Below are 16985 nucleotides of genomic sequence, written 5' to 3'. Positions count from 1 at the left end.
CAATCCCTCGGCTACCAGAGTGAAAACAAAGTGGAGAACACTTGTGATGTACGACACGATAAGACACGAAACAAGTCACTCTGCTTGTACCAATTTGCCTATGCAGGGCATGGCAGAGAGATGGTTCTCAGAGTAACCGTGTGTGTGTGAGAGACACACTTTGCGCACTGTCTGACTTTCTTTACCTTGGTGTTTAAGTGACCTTAACCACAGCTCCATCACGGGGCTTACGGTCCGTGAGAAATGGGGTAGGGGTGTTGAAGGAGGAGCTGGGAGGATGATGTTTCCAATAGCTCGTTCATCATGTTAGATTAAATACTCCACTCCGCTGAACTTGAACAGGGCTATGGTCTACCTCCCTCCCTGTGCTCCTGCTCTCCATCACTCTCTCCTTTTCTTACAAAACCACCAACGCTCGATTCTCACTCATGCAAGCCCTGCACCGAACTGGTCTTTCCACCCTGTTCACTTCATCTTCCTACTTCCATCTCTCAGTTTCTGACTCTTAAGTCTCTTGTCTTTCATTTGCCGCCTGCTTTCCTCCCTGCAAAACGCACCACAGCTGCTCCTGCATTTATGCCGAGGATTTAGCTTGTAAGCTAAAATAATACAATTAATTTGTTCTCTCCCCGATTCTCTCTTTCCCTCCGATTCTCCCGCTGTCTCAGATCAAGGAAGTGGAAATGTGCTGACAAGGAGTGATACCCAAAAGAGAATTCTAACAAAGATGTTTGTTCAGGCTAATGAAGAAAATAATGAAAGGCAAACAACAAAACTACAAGAGCGAGCGAAACGAAATGAGAGCCGAGGAGGGATGGAAATGAGTCGAATGCATGTAGCATTATCAAATATGCACACAAATACGTGTCAGGCACTTTAAGAAATAGTATCACGGCTGTGAGGTATCTTTCTATCTCAGATGTTATATCTCGCTGTCGGGACAGGAGCAGGCAGGGAACAGAGAAGCTGTACATGAGCGGGGACTATCAGGGTTTAATTGGACTGACACCAAATATGAGAGACTCAAGGGAAACTTTAAGAGAAAACTTATCTCTTCTTTATTTTATGACTAAAATGGAGACGGAATGTCCACAGCAACAAAACAAAGCTGCACATTAACTCTAAGTGAGCTACATCAGGGGCGTTACACAGCGTTTAATTCTTTTGTTCCTATAACAAGCATGCTAATGTGCATGTAAAGTATTAATACCACCAAGAAGCCTCATGAGTACTTGTAATAATTTGAATATATACGCTACTATAATAAAGCTAAGTTGTTTATAGTTTATGGTGTAGCTGCTTTGAGTGTCATGTAAGCTTTCACTAGCTAAAATTAGCATTCCATTTAATGCTAGGATGATGTAAAGTTGTAACTTACTAGCCAAATTCGCAGGTTATCACTAGTGTTAGCTGCTAATGTCAGTTTAAAAATTAAAAAAAAAAATTCAAAGTAAGATCACATGTTTTTCTTACAGAGTTTCATGCTAATTTCTCAGTGTGTCGCATGCAGCTAAATTAGCTTAGCATTAGCACCAAATCCAGACTGTACTGTCGTCCCTATCCAAAATTTTAAAGTAAGCCTGCCAGCATATTTAAATGTTATACATATATATGTGTAATATATATGTGCGTGTGTGTGTGTGTGTGTGTGTGTGGTGGACAAGTTAACATTACATGGTTAGCATCACACGTGTTAAGATAGTAAGTACATTTTCACACCTTTGTAAGACTAAATTACACTCCCTTCCAGTCACGACAAGCTAAGCTAAGAACACTTATAATATTACGTAAGTAATATGTATAAGGCTTAAATAATTCCTCAAGCAGATACTGTATCTCTGCTTGAGATTGGAGTCTACAAATTTTTAAAGGAAAGTCTGTGTTACAAACTGGGATCAAAAAGTTTGCAAGACACCAGAATGTACCAGGCAGGCTTGCTTAATAAAAGATACTATGGAGTTTTCAGAGCTCCACTCAAAGGGACCAAAAATAAAGATATCTTGACTTCAGCTCCTTGAACGCTGACCATTCCTTTTTAAAATCCGTCTCTCAAATGTAATACTGAATCAGTAGTTCTCATTTGAAGATTTCAAATGTTCACCAGAAACGCTGCTACTATATCCATTCATCAACCCTCCAGAGGATTTCAACACTGCCAACAACTACACCCTTTGCATCGAGTAGTGATTTAAAAACAGCAAAAAGCAAGAATGCACCAGATTGTAAAAAATTTAATTGATCACTCAGCAATTAAGCAATGCAGAAAGCTGGAGGTAAAGCTGCAGCATTTTAAAAGACTACTTCAGCATTGTATATGTGTGCTGGGATCCAGCCGGCACCTCAGGGTGAATCTGAATTGTAGTTTTAGTTGTAGTTTTGTATTTTGAGTATTCTGATTGTAAATAATTACTCCATCAAACGGCCTAAAACAGAACGAATGAAAAAAAACGTCACAAAAGTACAGCCTGAAACCTCTGGGTGTATTTAGACAAGTATTTTTATGACTGCTTAAGTGGCATCTTCAATTAGTGCATTTTTATCTGGGAGTAAAACAGGCTAAAAATAAAACATAAATGCCTAAAAAGTAGAAACATTAAAAAGTGTTTTCTAGAAAATACATTAATTATAAAAGCACATTTTAATCTTCCATACAAGCCGTCTCTCTCTCTCTCTCTGCTTCTAATGTATTCACTCATTAAAGAACAAACAGGTTGGGTGCTAATTCTCTCAGCATCTGAGATTCAGTAATGATGAGTGTAAACAGATGAAAACTGCTACAGTTTAAGGGGTCACGTCAACAATATGCTAACAGTACAAGTCTCACCGCCACTGGAACAAACAGTGGTAAATATTTTAGTCCTGCCACTGTTTGGACCTTAACAAACTTATCTCAGTTTATCACCTTTGAATAGGGTCAACTTCTCTTATTCTCTGCTTAGCTCTCCTCCTTCCCCGTCTTGCGGTTCTGCACTAAACACTCGCATAAATATGCGATCGGATGAGGTGCTGCAGTTGGGAGAATCCTTGCATGCTAATAACACTGAAACAATAACACTGTGACACCTGTCTGCTCCTGACAGCTTGCATTCAATCGGATGAAACTGCAGTCGCACGCAGACAAGTGTGGGCTTCGACTCACGTCTGCAAATTAACAGAACGCTGACAGCCATCAATAGCAGACATATGGACAGATGGTCAGAAGTGTAAGAATTTCAGCGGGCGATACACTTGTCTGTCTGCAACCCTCTCTCTCTTTCCTTCTTTTTAAATCCGCCTTTGTCTCACTCTTCAAATGTTTGCCATACGCTGTATGCAAAAATGTCATCCAAAACAATTAATGAGCAAAAACAATAAGCAGAACATACTTTGAAGAGAAAACAATCGAAAGAATCATAGTCCACATGCTAGCTCCAATCTGTCTGTATGGCTAAAAATATATAGATGTACTTATCCTCCAAAATGCCGTGAACCTGCCACGCGTGCCTGTTATGTGAGACTTTTAATTAGACTCAGACTAACAAATGAACCCCGACACATGCACTCAATAACATACTAATCATATGAATGCCAATTAAAATATCTGAATGAGCGTTTAGTTATCGCCTCAAAGGTCCCCATAAACCTGCAAATTTAAAGCAATGACTAACATCCACTGAGGCACTATGTGGATGTTAAAGATAACATACAAACACTATATTTTTCCCTCTGCTAATTATTTACCATACCATAATTTATTTATGTAACACTTTAACAAACAACACATGGCCGACCAAAGTGCTGTGCAGCAGAAATATAAAAAGTACAATAAGAACAATAAATACAATAAATAAATAACAATAAAATAACAGTGTCAGTTACCCACTGAGTGAATAAAAATGGGTTTTTAACCTGGATTTAAAGACCACCACTGAAGTAGATTTGCTTAAAGAGGCCATATTTTACATAGTAAATATTACATAGACTGTATATAAAAGATGGATTTAGCCATCTTTACCAATGGGTTAAACAAGGCTCTGTTCCCACATGGATGGATGACATGTGGGGACAGAGCACTTCAGTTGCATAAAGTGTGCTTTGCTTTGGTTGCTAGCAGGTTGCCGTGGTAACTGATAGTTTGCATGGAAGACACCGACTTGTCTTTAAGCGCTCTCTCTGAGCTGCAGTGAAACTTAAAAAAAGCGAGGCATCATAAACAGAACGTTGGCCTTTAAAGTAAATGTTGTGCCTTATTGTTGCTACCACAACATTTGAACACGCGCAACTTCCGCTTTGAAGGCAAACGTCCAGTCTGCATCGCACTTTCACAGTTTCACTACCACTTGTTTGCACGTGTTTGCAGATATGTCGGCATTTTCCATGCTAACTACGGGTAACTGCGGCAACATACTAGCAACCAAAGCGTATTCATAGGGAGGCTTTCAGTGTGGCACCTTCTGTCTCTATGCAGCCAATTTCATGCTAATGAATGAGTACACACCATCCCCTAAAAACTGGTGGTCACATGGAGGTTGCTGACTGGTCACTAAGTCTACAAGCCTGAGGTTTTACAAAGCCTCAAACTAAACATTTTCGCCTTAGCCATCTTTCTGTTTCAAAACTTGATGTTGTAAGCAAAGGGTGGAGCTGACCGAGAAACCAAAAACGCTTACATGACAGCCACAATTCACAACCTAAACGTCATGGTCCATTCAAAAAGACTCAAAACTATTGCTTGAACTCGTAAATGTATCAACTACTCAAGTGAGTAGTTGAGATGTTTTCCAACATACTTTCATACAACCATGTAAACAGAATTATTGCCCTCTGCTGGACATTTAAAAGAATACAGGTTTAAGACATTTCAGCATTTGCTTCAATTTTCAATTTTCAGCTACATGCACAACACGTCAACTTTAACTTCACTACATTCTTTGTCTTGTATCATTTCTTCGTCAGCCCGTTGTGGCTGTGATCGAGCTTTGGGTCAACGTGGCTATAAGCAGTCTTTCCAGAGAGCCCAATGCATCTCAGTGTACCCTAAAGCAATTTCACACAAATATATTTACTTTCTGCACATTACACATTCAAGAGCATTTCCACATCTGCCACCACTGCTTCAGATAGGCTCTCATCTTCCCCTTTTTAAAAAAAAAACAAAACAGGAAGCTGTCATTCTGTAGAGAGGAAGTCCCGATGGTGTTGGAAGTACCTGTTCTGTTTTGCAGAGCCTGACTTTACTCCCCGCCAGGGACACCAGCACTCTGCCTTTGTAACCGCGGAGCTCCAGCAAGCCTCGCTTGTTTGTGGAGGAGGTGTGAGGGAGGGTGCCGGAGCGCTTCTGGGAGCCGCAGGCGGGGGGGCGCGTGGCCGTCTGAAGAGTTTCCATCCACTCCTGGCGCTCCCCTGTGGACACGTGCATGAGTGAGAGACAGAAACGAGAGAAAAAGGGAGGCAGATGGTGCATGTGGATACAAGTGTGAGCGTGTAAAGGAGTGAATACAAGAGGGAAGGAAATCAAGAAAAGCCAGGGAGAGAACTAGACAAAAAGAGATCAGGGCATCCTAAAGTCTTTGAATCATAGTGTTAATTCATCATTTTTGCATCTCTTCTGTGAGCTACATTGGCTCCTAAACCTCTGCTGCATACTGATACAGAAAGCTCCAGCCTAAAAGGAAAAGTAATTGAAACACAGGATGAGCTACAATTGGTGAAAATTAACTCAGCCGCTGGAAGGAGAAAAAAAACACTATCCTGCAAAGCTGAAAAGTGCTAAGTCTAGTGGAGATACAGATAGCTGCTTCTCAGAGATTTGCAAGCCTCAAGCAAAAATGTGGCGGGGATAATTTCAGTCAAGACAACACCTAATTAAAATATACGATAAAAAGAAAAAAAAGGTACAGGTTTTAATGAGAAGCAGCTACACTTCTCTGAATACTCTAATTTGTCTCAAGTTTGGAAGAAAACAAAGTCACAAAGAGGAGTGACTATATTTCACAGAGCAGCTTATCTTGGCTTTAAGTGTATCACTTCTTCTGAAATTCTTATTTTGGGGTTCATATTGTTCGTCGAGGTCCAAATCCTTATCTACTGCCGCTCAGGCGTTTCAAACTGAAATGTGATAACCACTTTAAGTTATTAATATCTTCAAAAAAAACAAAAAAAGCTGCCATGTCATTGCATCAAAGAGACACTTAAGAGGTTACTTCCACATGCTGACCACTTGTAATGAACAGCAGCTACTGCTACGTTAAGATGATGAACGACTTTGTTGAGGAGAGCTGTGTATGAACAAATGCCAAACATAAATGAACACAAGCAAACGGGCCAAAATTCCTCCACAAGCAAGTGAGACACTCATAAAGTCATGCTGAAAACTAGCATTTCCAGTAAATTCATGTCATTGCTACTAAAAGTGGGCGTGCACTTAGTTTTTCACAGGATTGCAGGATATAGGAGTCCTATAGCAGCAGATAAACACATTAATCAGTCAATTGCTTATATTTTTTGCTGTTTGGGGGTTTGAGAAAACCACAAAAAAAACAAAAGACATTGCCGAATCCAAAGCTTTACAGGTCTCAGACTCCTCGGGTAGCTATCATTAGCAAATAGCTGCTATATAGACGGGTTTAGCAAACAGTCAATTGTCCCATCAATGGCACATCTAACGTTGTTTGGAGTCTTCAAGCAGTGTCCTTGAGCGGGACACCGAGATGTCTAACTTACTGTAAATCCCCCTGGATTACTGTGCAGATAAATGGCTCAAACGTAGTGCGCTCCATCATGTTCCGCACAGGGTTTACATTCAAAAGATGTACACTCGAAAGGCCTCTCAGATATCTTCCTCTGCAACTTTCCAAGCAAACATAAAAGCAGACATGAAGCACACGCTGTAAAGCCCATCCCTCCACCGCCCAAGACACGGTGCTATCAAAGCCCGCAAAGTGGAAACACAAGAAATACCAAAGGATTGTAAACACACACAAAGACTCGCATCACAGGTCCAAAGCAGAACCCACAGCGGTAGCTGTTCTACACGAGCCGGAGTAAGAAACGCATTTAAAAAACTCCATAAGCTGATATGAACACTATGCAAACAACAATGCTGTACTTTTTTTTTTTTCTCCTCTAAAGAAGAATTTATAAGTTATGTTTTTGAAATATAAATATCCTCCAAGTGAAAATGTGCAAAAAGCATCAACTCATCATACGAAAAGCAAAAAAAACCACAAAGCAGCACTGACAGCATGACAGTTTATCAGAATATAAAAAGTGACTAAATGATGCTCTCAGAATAACCACAAACATTGGTGTGTGGTCACAAAGGGGGCATCACACCGCCTCTTTCAGGAAATGTATTTTTGGATACCTCGCGCATGGGTTTAATGTGCTTTGCTCAAATGTTCAGGATGAAGAAACACCTTCGCTTGGTGTAACATCCTCTCGGCTTGCTTTTTTTAAATCCGTTACATTTCTTTGCTAAGAACAGGAAGGAAACTGCACGAATCATGACATGAAAGTTACTGCAACTGGAAATGTAGGCTAATGAAAATGCTTGAAAGAGGTTAAACTATACTGCTGTAGCATGCCAATGTACGAATTTTATTGATTTCCTTGATGGGAAAATTCATCTTTTTCACTTTTTTGCCACATCTCATTTTTTGAAAAGTAGAATAGCCTGGAGCTGGCGGGGACTCGGTGTCTTCCTCGAAGAATGTCAAAGTGAACAGAAATCCAAAGAAGAACAGCGTGTGCTGAACCAGCGAAGGAGACGAGGCTCACTGACATCTCGCTGTTTGGATGACTAAAATTCATCTAAACATACAATTTTTTAAAAAATAATTCAAAAAAGGTAAACTGCCATAAATCCCATACATAAAGTGTAACATTTTAAGCCTTTTTCTTGTTTATTTTTGATGATTTAGGCCTAAAAACGCATGAAAATCAGAATCCGGTATCTCAAATTATTAGAATATTTCATTTTGAGTTTGAGTAAATTAAATATTGTGAATGTCTCAGTCTAATTCAGCACTCGCAACCAATCATAATCACAGGAAAGACTGCTGATTCAGCATTAGTCCAGATGACACGCATCAACGCCCTTCACACCCAGGGTAAGCTATGGGTGGGTCACTGCTGAAGAGGCTGGCTGTTCACAGAGAGCTGTACTGAACCATAGTAATTAAAAGTTAACTTGAAGCGAAACATAGGGTGAGAAAAGCTGCAAAAGCAGCAGGGATGACTACAGCCTCGAGAGGACCGCCGAATAAAGTTAATTCGAGAACTCGGAAGAGCTTTATGGCGAGTGGACTGATGCTGGAGTCAGTGCATCAAGAGCCTCCATGAAGGAAATCTTCAGGAAAACAGCTGTAACTGTTACAAGTGAGGTGCTGTATCATCTGCTGGTGTTGGTGGCATTTGGTAAACTGTGTCAGTCAATGCAGCAAGTGTATACCGGGAGGTTTTAGAGCGCGTCATGCTTTCATCTGCCGAAAAACGTTATGGAGATCCTGATTTCCTTTTCCAGCAGGACTTGGCACCTGCCCAGAGAGCTTGTGCTCGACTGGCCAGCCAAGTCACATGACCCTAACCTTACAGAGAATTTATGAGGTTCAGGTTCAGGTGAGGTTAAGGTGAGGTAAGAAACACCAGAGCCAAAAATATAGATGAGCTGAAGGACACAACACAACAACCTGGATGGTATAACTCAAGTTGGACTTGAAAAATCTTTTTTTTTTTGATTGATTGAACATTTAGAGATACTGGATTTTCACAAGTAGTACATACAATAACCAAAAAAGTGATTTGCAACCATGTTAATAGAGCCTGACATATTTATTACCTGATGTATCGTATCGGCCGATATTAGCCATTTATCAGTCTATGCAACCATGTTATGAGTTTCAATATTGCACAGAGGATACTCTGCAACTTCTCAGTTAGCAACACGCAACAACCAATTGATGTAAACAAGTACGTAAACACATAACAAATATACAGAGAAATCCCCCCCCCACCCCAAAAAAACAGATCTTTTGATTTTTATATCAAAAGATCGATATCACAGTTTAATACCGATATCAGATTTTTGATATCGGTATTAAAAAGGACAGGCTCGACAAGATACAAAAGAACAGTTAAGTAAAAGTGATACAAAAGATTGATACAAAAAAGTAAGGCACTGATAATTTGAGACTTGCATACAAAGGACAAAAAGTGAGGTATAGTCGTCCCTCGTTTATCGCAGGACTTACGTTCCAAAAATAACCTGCGATAAGTGAAATCCACGAAGGAGCCAACTTTATTTTTTACAATTATTATAGATGCGCTAAGGCTGTAAAACCCCACACTACACACTTTATATACTTTATATACAGGCATGAACATTTTCACACTTTTCTCTCTTGTTTAAACTCTCAAAGTTCAAACCTTTGCAGAGAAACAAGTCCAGCATTACAGAATGAAACTAAAGGCACCCGCAGGTGATGATGTTTCGTCGACATTGTTGTGTTTGTTGGGGAGAAAACTTACAAACATACAGTGCAGCACTTCAGAGTCACACTGCTAGCGATCGAAGATTTATTTAAATTTGACAAGCTGAACGCATTCTGTACTGTACAGAAGACACGGCATGAGATTGATTGACAATGGTCTACAGCCAATCAGAACGCAAAACACTATGCGCTGTAAAAAAAAAAACCCCAAAAAACATGGAAAAGTGCACAAAAAAAATCTGTGAAACAGCGAGGGCGCGAAAGTTGAACCACGTTATAGCGAGAGACCACTGTAAACCTTTTACTACAAGTGTGGGCAAGCAGGAAGTTTGTTGGCTAAAACACAGTGTTCGGCTCATCTATAGTTTAATTGGGTCACTAATTTAGAGCTGGTAAATGGAGTAGTAACTGATAGCAGATGAATTCTTGAGACATTTTTGCCAACCATGACTGATAAATGGTACACTGAAAGTAGTCCAGTTTAAAGAAAGAGTTCAAATGTACACTTTTGAACATGAGGCGCAGTGAAGATGAAGGGGTTCTTGAATCCATCTGACAGGGCTGTGGGTGTATGTCAGATGAAAAAGGTTGGTAACCACTGACATGCACCATAGAGTGAGGCGCATGTGATGGAAAGACTGACACTAAAAATATTCTTCACAACACGGAAGCTGGTCAGCGAACCACAAAGCCCACATACTTCCTTTGTCTGTTCAATCTAATTTGCTCAAACGAGCTCCGAGTTCATCTTAATCGTCAGCCCAAACTGTTTCTGATACCCTCTCTTGTCACCGGATAAATCATTTCGGAACATCGCCTTTCTCCGGGAATTTTAAAACGCACCTGTTTTACACTCACGCCCATGCGCGCAGGACACAGTACGCGCTCCTGTTCACGGCGTCTCCAGGTGGCAGGAGGGCAGAAAAGAAGACCGCCTGCATTTATGTCAGCTGTGCTGGTTTCTGAGTAAAAATCTAATTCACTCAAAGGAGACGCCCTTAACATATAGTATATAATCATCACCAAGTTCCTAAAGACAACAATCAACACAACATTAAATGAAAGCCGCTAAAAGTAGAGCTTGCCCACCCTCGCCCACCCACACCCCAAGACGTCAAATTAGCCACCAAGGCCCAAACAGTGCATCAATTGCAATTTGTCTTGATTATTTGTAGCATAAATAAACTAAAGAACAAATTTAGAAGCATAAAAACAGGCCTAATAACCCAAAATATCCAAAAACACAGTCGTTACAGATTTATTACGTGGGTGCAAATTAATTTAATATACGTCAATATCCAGGATTTTAATGATCACAGAAATTAGTTCGTATTTATAAAAACAACAAGGTGATTCTTCAAGGTCTTTTATTTGAAGGCAGACTACACCTCCATTTTTCTCCTCTCTGCTTTGACAGACTCAAATTTGAACTTGAGCTGCGTCACCCCCCAAAGCGACCTGCCGGCGTGTCCTCCACACACACAGGAAGGGACCCGTCAATCATTTTTTGGTCACCGTCAACCTGTCACCGTCATAAACTAACCTTAATCATCTCCTCGACTGTGACCTTCTGACCCTCCTGCAGCCTTTGTGGACGTGTCTCTCCTTGAATTTGCATGCAAACACACCCTCTACCCTCTCAGGTCTCCTCATTGTCGACAACCTTAACCACTCCCCCCACCCGAGCACCAACATACTGTATCTGCTGCCCGGTACCAATCCCAGCTCAGCCCCCCCCTCCCCCCCTCCTCAGACTCTTATGAATTCACAAAGAGCTGGTATCAATAATAAAAGGCCTGCTCAATTATTGACCGCTCTTTACATCACTTGGCTTTACTGTTCCCTTCCCACCCTGCTTTCTGACTTCCATTACCTGTCCTGCTCTCACTTATTTGCCTGTTCATTTATTCGGGGGCTCCTTCCTCCTTCCCTCCACTCTCCGCTGGCCTCCTCGCCCAAGCTGTCAATCTGAGCGCAGGAGGGATGGTAGCAGAGGAGGAAGGTGAAAGTAACGGTGGCGTGCAGGTACACCTTGCACGTTAGGATTTGTGCATGTTAATATTTGCCTCGCACAAGAAGCTCACAATGATGTTTTGCTCGGTGCACAAACACGGCCTCACCTCTGCATGCACAGAACAAGAACGCAAACTGCTGCCAGCCACTAAAAATCCGGCGGCCAAAACTAGCGCTTATTAAGGGATATATGCACGGCCATCTATTTGAAAGAATATTCCACTTTTCATGGAGAGAGTCGAGGGGAGAGGCAGATAATCCTCAGCGAAAGTGGATGAGATGAGAGCTAGGTCCACTCAGCGCTCAACAGAGATCTTAGAAGCCGCCCACGCGGTCTCCATCAGCAGGGAGAAAAAACAAAAGGGGAGGAAAACAAATAATAAAACATACACAAAGCTGAGGGACTGTGGCCATTTTCTGTTTCTCTCCTTTCAATCACCTCAGTGCCCAAACACACCAACACTGGATAAACATTTCTATTATTTAGTGTTTAATCTACACGTTTGCCACAAATTACAGCTTACACTCATATTCATCCTCAGTAAAAACTGTTGATGTTCATCAGAATCAAATTTGCTGCAAACGTATCCAAACTGTGGATTTTGTACATTCTGAATTATGTGACATTCAGTTCAAACTGATTTAAGTGACTTTGAATGTGGCGTGGTTGTTCAGTCTGAGTATTTCAGAAAGCAATGATCTGCTGGGATTTTCCTCACACAGCCATCTCTAGAGTTGACAGAGAACAGTCTGGACAAGACAAAATATCCAGTGGACAGCAGTTCTATCCATGAAAATGTCTTGCTGATGTTATAAATCTCTGGCTCTCTTCCACAGCATGTCTTTATCCTGTCTTCCTTCTCTCACCCCAACCGATTGCAGCAGATGGCCCCGCCCCTCCCTGAGCCTGGTTCTGCAGGAGGTTTCTTCCTGTTAAAAGGGAGTTTTTCCTTCCCACTGTCGCCAAAGTGCTTGCTCATAGGGGGTCCTATGATTGTTGGGTTTTTCTCTCCATGTACTATTGTAGGGTCTACCTTACAATATAAAGTGCCTTGAGGCAACTATTGTTGTGATTTGGTGCTATATAAATAAAACTGAATTGAATTGAATTGAATGTCAGAGGTCAGAGGTATGCAGAGGAGCATCTCTGCAGAGGGCCACACTGGGTACCACTCTTGTCAGCTAAGAACAGGAAGCTGAGGCTAAAATCCCACAGGTTCCCCAAAATTGCTCTGACCACTCTTAACTTTTGCTGCAACACTCAGAATGTCGGTTAAGTATCAAAATTTCAAGCTGCTGTTGGTGTAATGGTGTAGAAGGCATTTTCTTGGCACACTTTGGGCCCCTTTTTACCAACTAAGCATCACTTAAACACCACAGCCTACCTGAGTATTGTTGTTGACCGTGTCCTTCATGACCACAAAGACTGAAACAATGGTTTTTAAAACGTATACAGCACATACAATAATACAGCATTTATCTAAAGTTAGCTAATGCTAGTCATCATTGGTCAGGATCTGATAGAAAGTCAGCCTGCACACACTTTCATGTCAGAAGGCCCAAGTTAAAGACTAAAATGTTTATGTATTTTACACTCTGTGCTCTGCAACTAATTTTATGCATGGACTTTTATAGCTGTACAGGGGTGAATTTTCATACATCTCACTTCATACATCTCAAAATGTGGCGAGGCTTAAACTTATCACTTTGAGGTGACATCTCTGCTAGGTGTTACATCAGATAACTTGAGTCCCTTAACTCAAAGTCCCTGCAGTAACTGTGGCCTTTATAACTTTGAAAACATTTCAAGGCAGTTATTTCACAAATGGAACGGCTTGCTATGTGGTTTACTGCGACAAGAGCTCTTCTAAGTCAATTCTTTGAGCAGCTGCTGTCGGTAAAAGTTCCTAGAAACCTGCTAGCGAAGGAAAGACGTCCAGCTAAAGAGAGTGAACGCTGGACTAGCATTCACCTGGTTTAGCTTAGAGGAAAAAGCACTCCAAAACCCAACTGTAGCATCGAAGTATGAAATAATGTGAAGTGAAACATGTACAGCAGCATACAAAACTTTAGTCTCACTGCAGGTCCTTGTGAGTTTATAATTCTGCCATCATTTTGTCTCTGGGCTGCTCCTCTGCTCTTCCTTACTCATTCTCTACATCTCTCTAAACGTCTTTCCTGTCATCTCGAGCAGAACCAACATGTGTTACGAGCAGGCTTGTGGAAAGGCAATTGCCAAAGCATCAGAATACAAATCATCAACCTTTTTTTTTTTTTTTTTTTTTTTTTTAAACACAATAAATCTCATCTCCTGTCTTGTAGCGCATTTGTCTGCAACCCCTCCGCACATCTCCAACATTCCCCCTTTCTGTCCTGTCTGTTTTCCATCATTCCTCACCGCGTCTCTTCCTGCCACACTTTCTTCTCCCCCACCGCTGCCACCGCTCTGTGCATCACTCCTTCCCTCCCTCCTTTCTTCTCCCCCTGCCTGCCTTCCTTCCTCCTTCCATCTTTCCTCTCTCAAGCTGACAGTACCTAAGGGAAGGGGCCACCTGCGGACCAAGTGGGGAATCAGCCGACAGCTGTGTGCACACTCTCTCCGGTGGCCTTCAATTATTCACTCACTTCTCACTCCTCCTTTTCCCTCTCTCCATCTTCGCTCTGCCCTTTTCATCGCTCCCTGCCGTCTCCGCCTTTACTTCTCTGTTCCTTTTTTTTTTTAAATATCGAGATTGCATGTCTGCCTCTCGCTCCATCCACTCCTGCCACTTCCTCGCCTAATCCCTTTCTTCCCCTTGTTGCTCTTCCTCCCTCTTCTTCTATGCCTTTTGGATGCCTTTAACCACTCTCGCACACTCCTCCGACCATCACTCCATCATTTTCTCCCCGCTCTCGCCCCCCCCAACTGCATCGGCCCAGCAGCTCCTTAACTCCACTTCACTAACCTACTCCTTCTCTTTCCCTCTGTCTGCTCGTGTCTCCTTCTTTTTCATGTGTTTCCCCAAAGATTGATGACTCTCCGCCACAAGGCGAGTGGGCCTGTTTAAAGATGCATGAGGTGATGAGGCCAAGTTTTATCCTTCTTTCTCCCTCTCTCTCTCATTTCTCCTCACAGACTCGTCTCTTGATGGCAGGCGCCACCTTTGCGAGAGCCGTCCCACTGTTCCCAGGCGGTCAGAGGCCACCTCCAAATCAGACAGCCCTCTCCCCTTCCCGGCTCTTGTCAAGACGACTGAGCGTGACGTATGACGATCAGACAGCCTGATAAATGATGCCATCGAGGACCCGCGACTCATAAACGGACCAAACAAAAAAAAAAGAAAAGAAGCTGGCAGTCATCGATATGATGATGCGCTGAATCAACAGAGAGGGGAGGGGGTGTCGTTCACCCTTGGTCCTCAGAGTGGGGGGAAAAGATGAAAAAAGTTTTTGAAGGGCAAGTTGTTGGTTTTTTATGAGCTAGAGGTGAAGCAAAAACAAAAAAATCCTGAATGAAAAGACTGGATGCAAATCTTTGCTCGGTGGAAGCCACAAAGCAGCCAGCACTATCATATCTCGTATGTGCATAGTGTAAAATGGCTCCTGTTTGAGCTTCCATACATTTCACTTTAGTTCTCAAACTTTTGTGCATCTGTGCACAATATAATTGAAATCCTTCGTTACCAAAATGGGATGATGTAACATAACCGACGAGCCACAACCTCAAAGAGTAACGAAGAAGCTCTTCCTAAGAAGAGGCGCTAAGAGGCTCTCCAGCTAGCTAGGCGGTACACACTTTAAGTGTCATGCAGACACGTTTTTAGTCCTTTGTGGTGTGTTGTGTGGCTAATTTCGCTAAGATCAACTGACTGGGGAACAGAGAGTGAAGCTGTATTCTTCTAGAAGCCGACCAATTTATCGGCAGGTCAATGCTATTGGTCAATATTTGCCAATCTGTCGGTATCGGCCTTTATAACAGCCCATAGATGTAATTTTTAAAAGTTACACCCTTCCACGATGTTATGAGCCTAGATGGTTCATAATTTGTCCACCACAACTGGCAACAACTGTTTGAAAGGCCACAAACACAACAAGCAGCTGATCAGATACATATATAAAACTATTTTTGTTGTATTTAACTTATCAAATATTCTGGTAACACAGTAGGGCAGCAGTTAGCATTGTAGCCTCACAGCAAGAAAGTCCTGGGTTCCAATCTACCATCTACCCAAGGAGTTTGCATATTTTTCCCACGTTTGTTTGGGTTCTGTCTGGGTACTCCAGTTTGCTCTTGTGAAGGTGATAACGAAACACTAATACTTCACTTTATTTTTACTTGCACCCATATATCAAACAAAAAACAGTACTGGCCAAAATCAGCCTTCCTGTCTGTCTGTCCGTATCCTTAATGACTTTTCTCCATGGTAGTAGCTGATGGTTACCTCTTTTTGTTACATCAGGTCTGCGCTGGCTAATATTCAAAGGTTCTTCTTCAAAATTAACATTTACTTGTTTCCTCTGGTACATTTTGGAGAATGAGGATAAACCTAAATAAAATGAAGAAACACAAACCAGCAGCATCAGCTTTGGCAAATTTGCGTCTAAATCAAGCTACATTTGCATCCCTACACAATCTTTTTCTCTTTAGCTGCTAAATGCTTGACTGTATTCACACGTGGTTCATGAGAGCAGTGAAACTGAGCCAAAACGGGGAAACCGCACACTGCAAGACAAAAAAAACAATTAGCTGAAAGAGGCTAAAACGCTTAGTTGAGACAGTAAAACATTTTACAAAAGTGTTTGGTGCTAATTAATTCCATACAAGCACTGATTAGTACGGCTTTGAGTGCTGAGACTTCACAAATGACGCTCTTCTCGACTAGAATGGTGTCAAGTACAAACACTTTGGTAACCATCGAAAGGTTTTAGCTTTTCAAAAGTCCTCTCAACCTGTCGTGTTTTCTAAAGGAATGACCTTCTTCAGTTATTATCTGCACGTACGCCTCACAATGATTTGTATGCATTTTGGTTAAAGAGCAAATAACGGAAGATGTTCATTTCTGTGCCATTAAGTCCCTTTATCATCTTCAGCTGACATTTTACATGGATCCACACGAACGCTGGGTGTTTTTACAATTTCTGCTCAGATTTTAAATGAAATGCTTCTTTACATAAATAATTATCCATTAAACATTTAAATATATGTTTCCATTAATGAATAACTGTATGTAGTACTTGTTATTCTGCTCATGGGCATGCCTTGATCACCATTAAACTGACAGAATACCAGAGTAAAAGTTAGATTTTGTGCAAGGCCTGATGCTTAATGTCTGCTCCAGTATTATGCTGGCATTAAAAGACCAGTGGAGCTCTTCAAGAGCAATAAGGTGATCCTCAGTAATAACTATTAGCAAGTCAAATATTGAGGTTTCTATTCTTGGCTCAGATGTCAGCGTGTCAGAAACCCGCGCCGAGGTCTCGGTGACCCGGTCGATTAAGATCTTTCAGCTCTACCTGCTCTCA

General features: G+C 41.6%; 1 protein-coding gene across 4 annotated transcripts in view; it reads right to left on the bottom strand.

Annotated features, from left to right (window-relative positions):
• The window catches only part of zmp:0000000660 (arf-GAP with Rho-GAP domain, ANK repeat and PH domain-containing protein 2), a 161897-nt gene that overhangs the window by 112349 nt on the left and 32563 nt on the right, over window positions 1-16985 (bottom strand). For all 4 annotated transcript variants that reach the window (XM_039609635.1, XM_039609634.1, XM_031749355.2 and 1 more), the window contains exon 9: window positions 5189-5382. In XM_039609635.1, the coding sequence (XP_039465569.1) occupies window positions 5189-5382 (194 nt within the window). The remainder of the gene's footprint in view (window positions 1-5188; window positions 5383-16985) is intronic.

The sequence above is a fragment of the Oreochromis aureus genome, linkage group 3, assembly GCF_013358895.1.
Source record: "Oreochromis aureus strain Israel breed Guangdong linkage group 3, ZZ_aureus, whole genome shotgun sequence".
Classification (NCBI taxonomy): Eukaryota; Metazoa; Chordata; class Actinopteri; order Cichliformes; family Cichlidae; genus Oreochromis; species Oreochromis aureus.
This window is presented reverse-complemented; position numbering and strand designations above follow the sequence as displayed.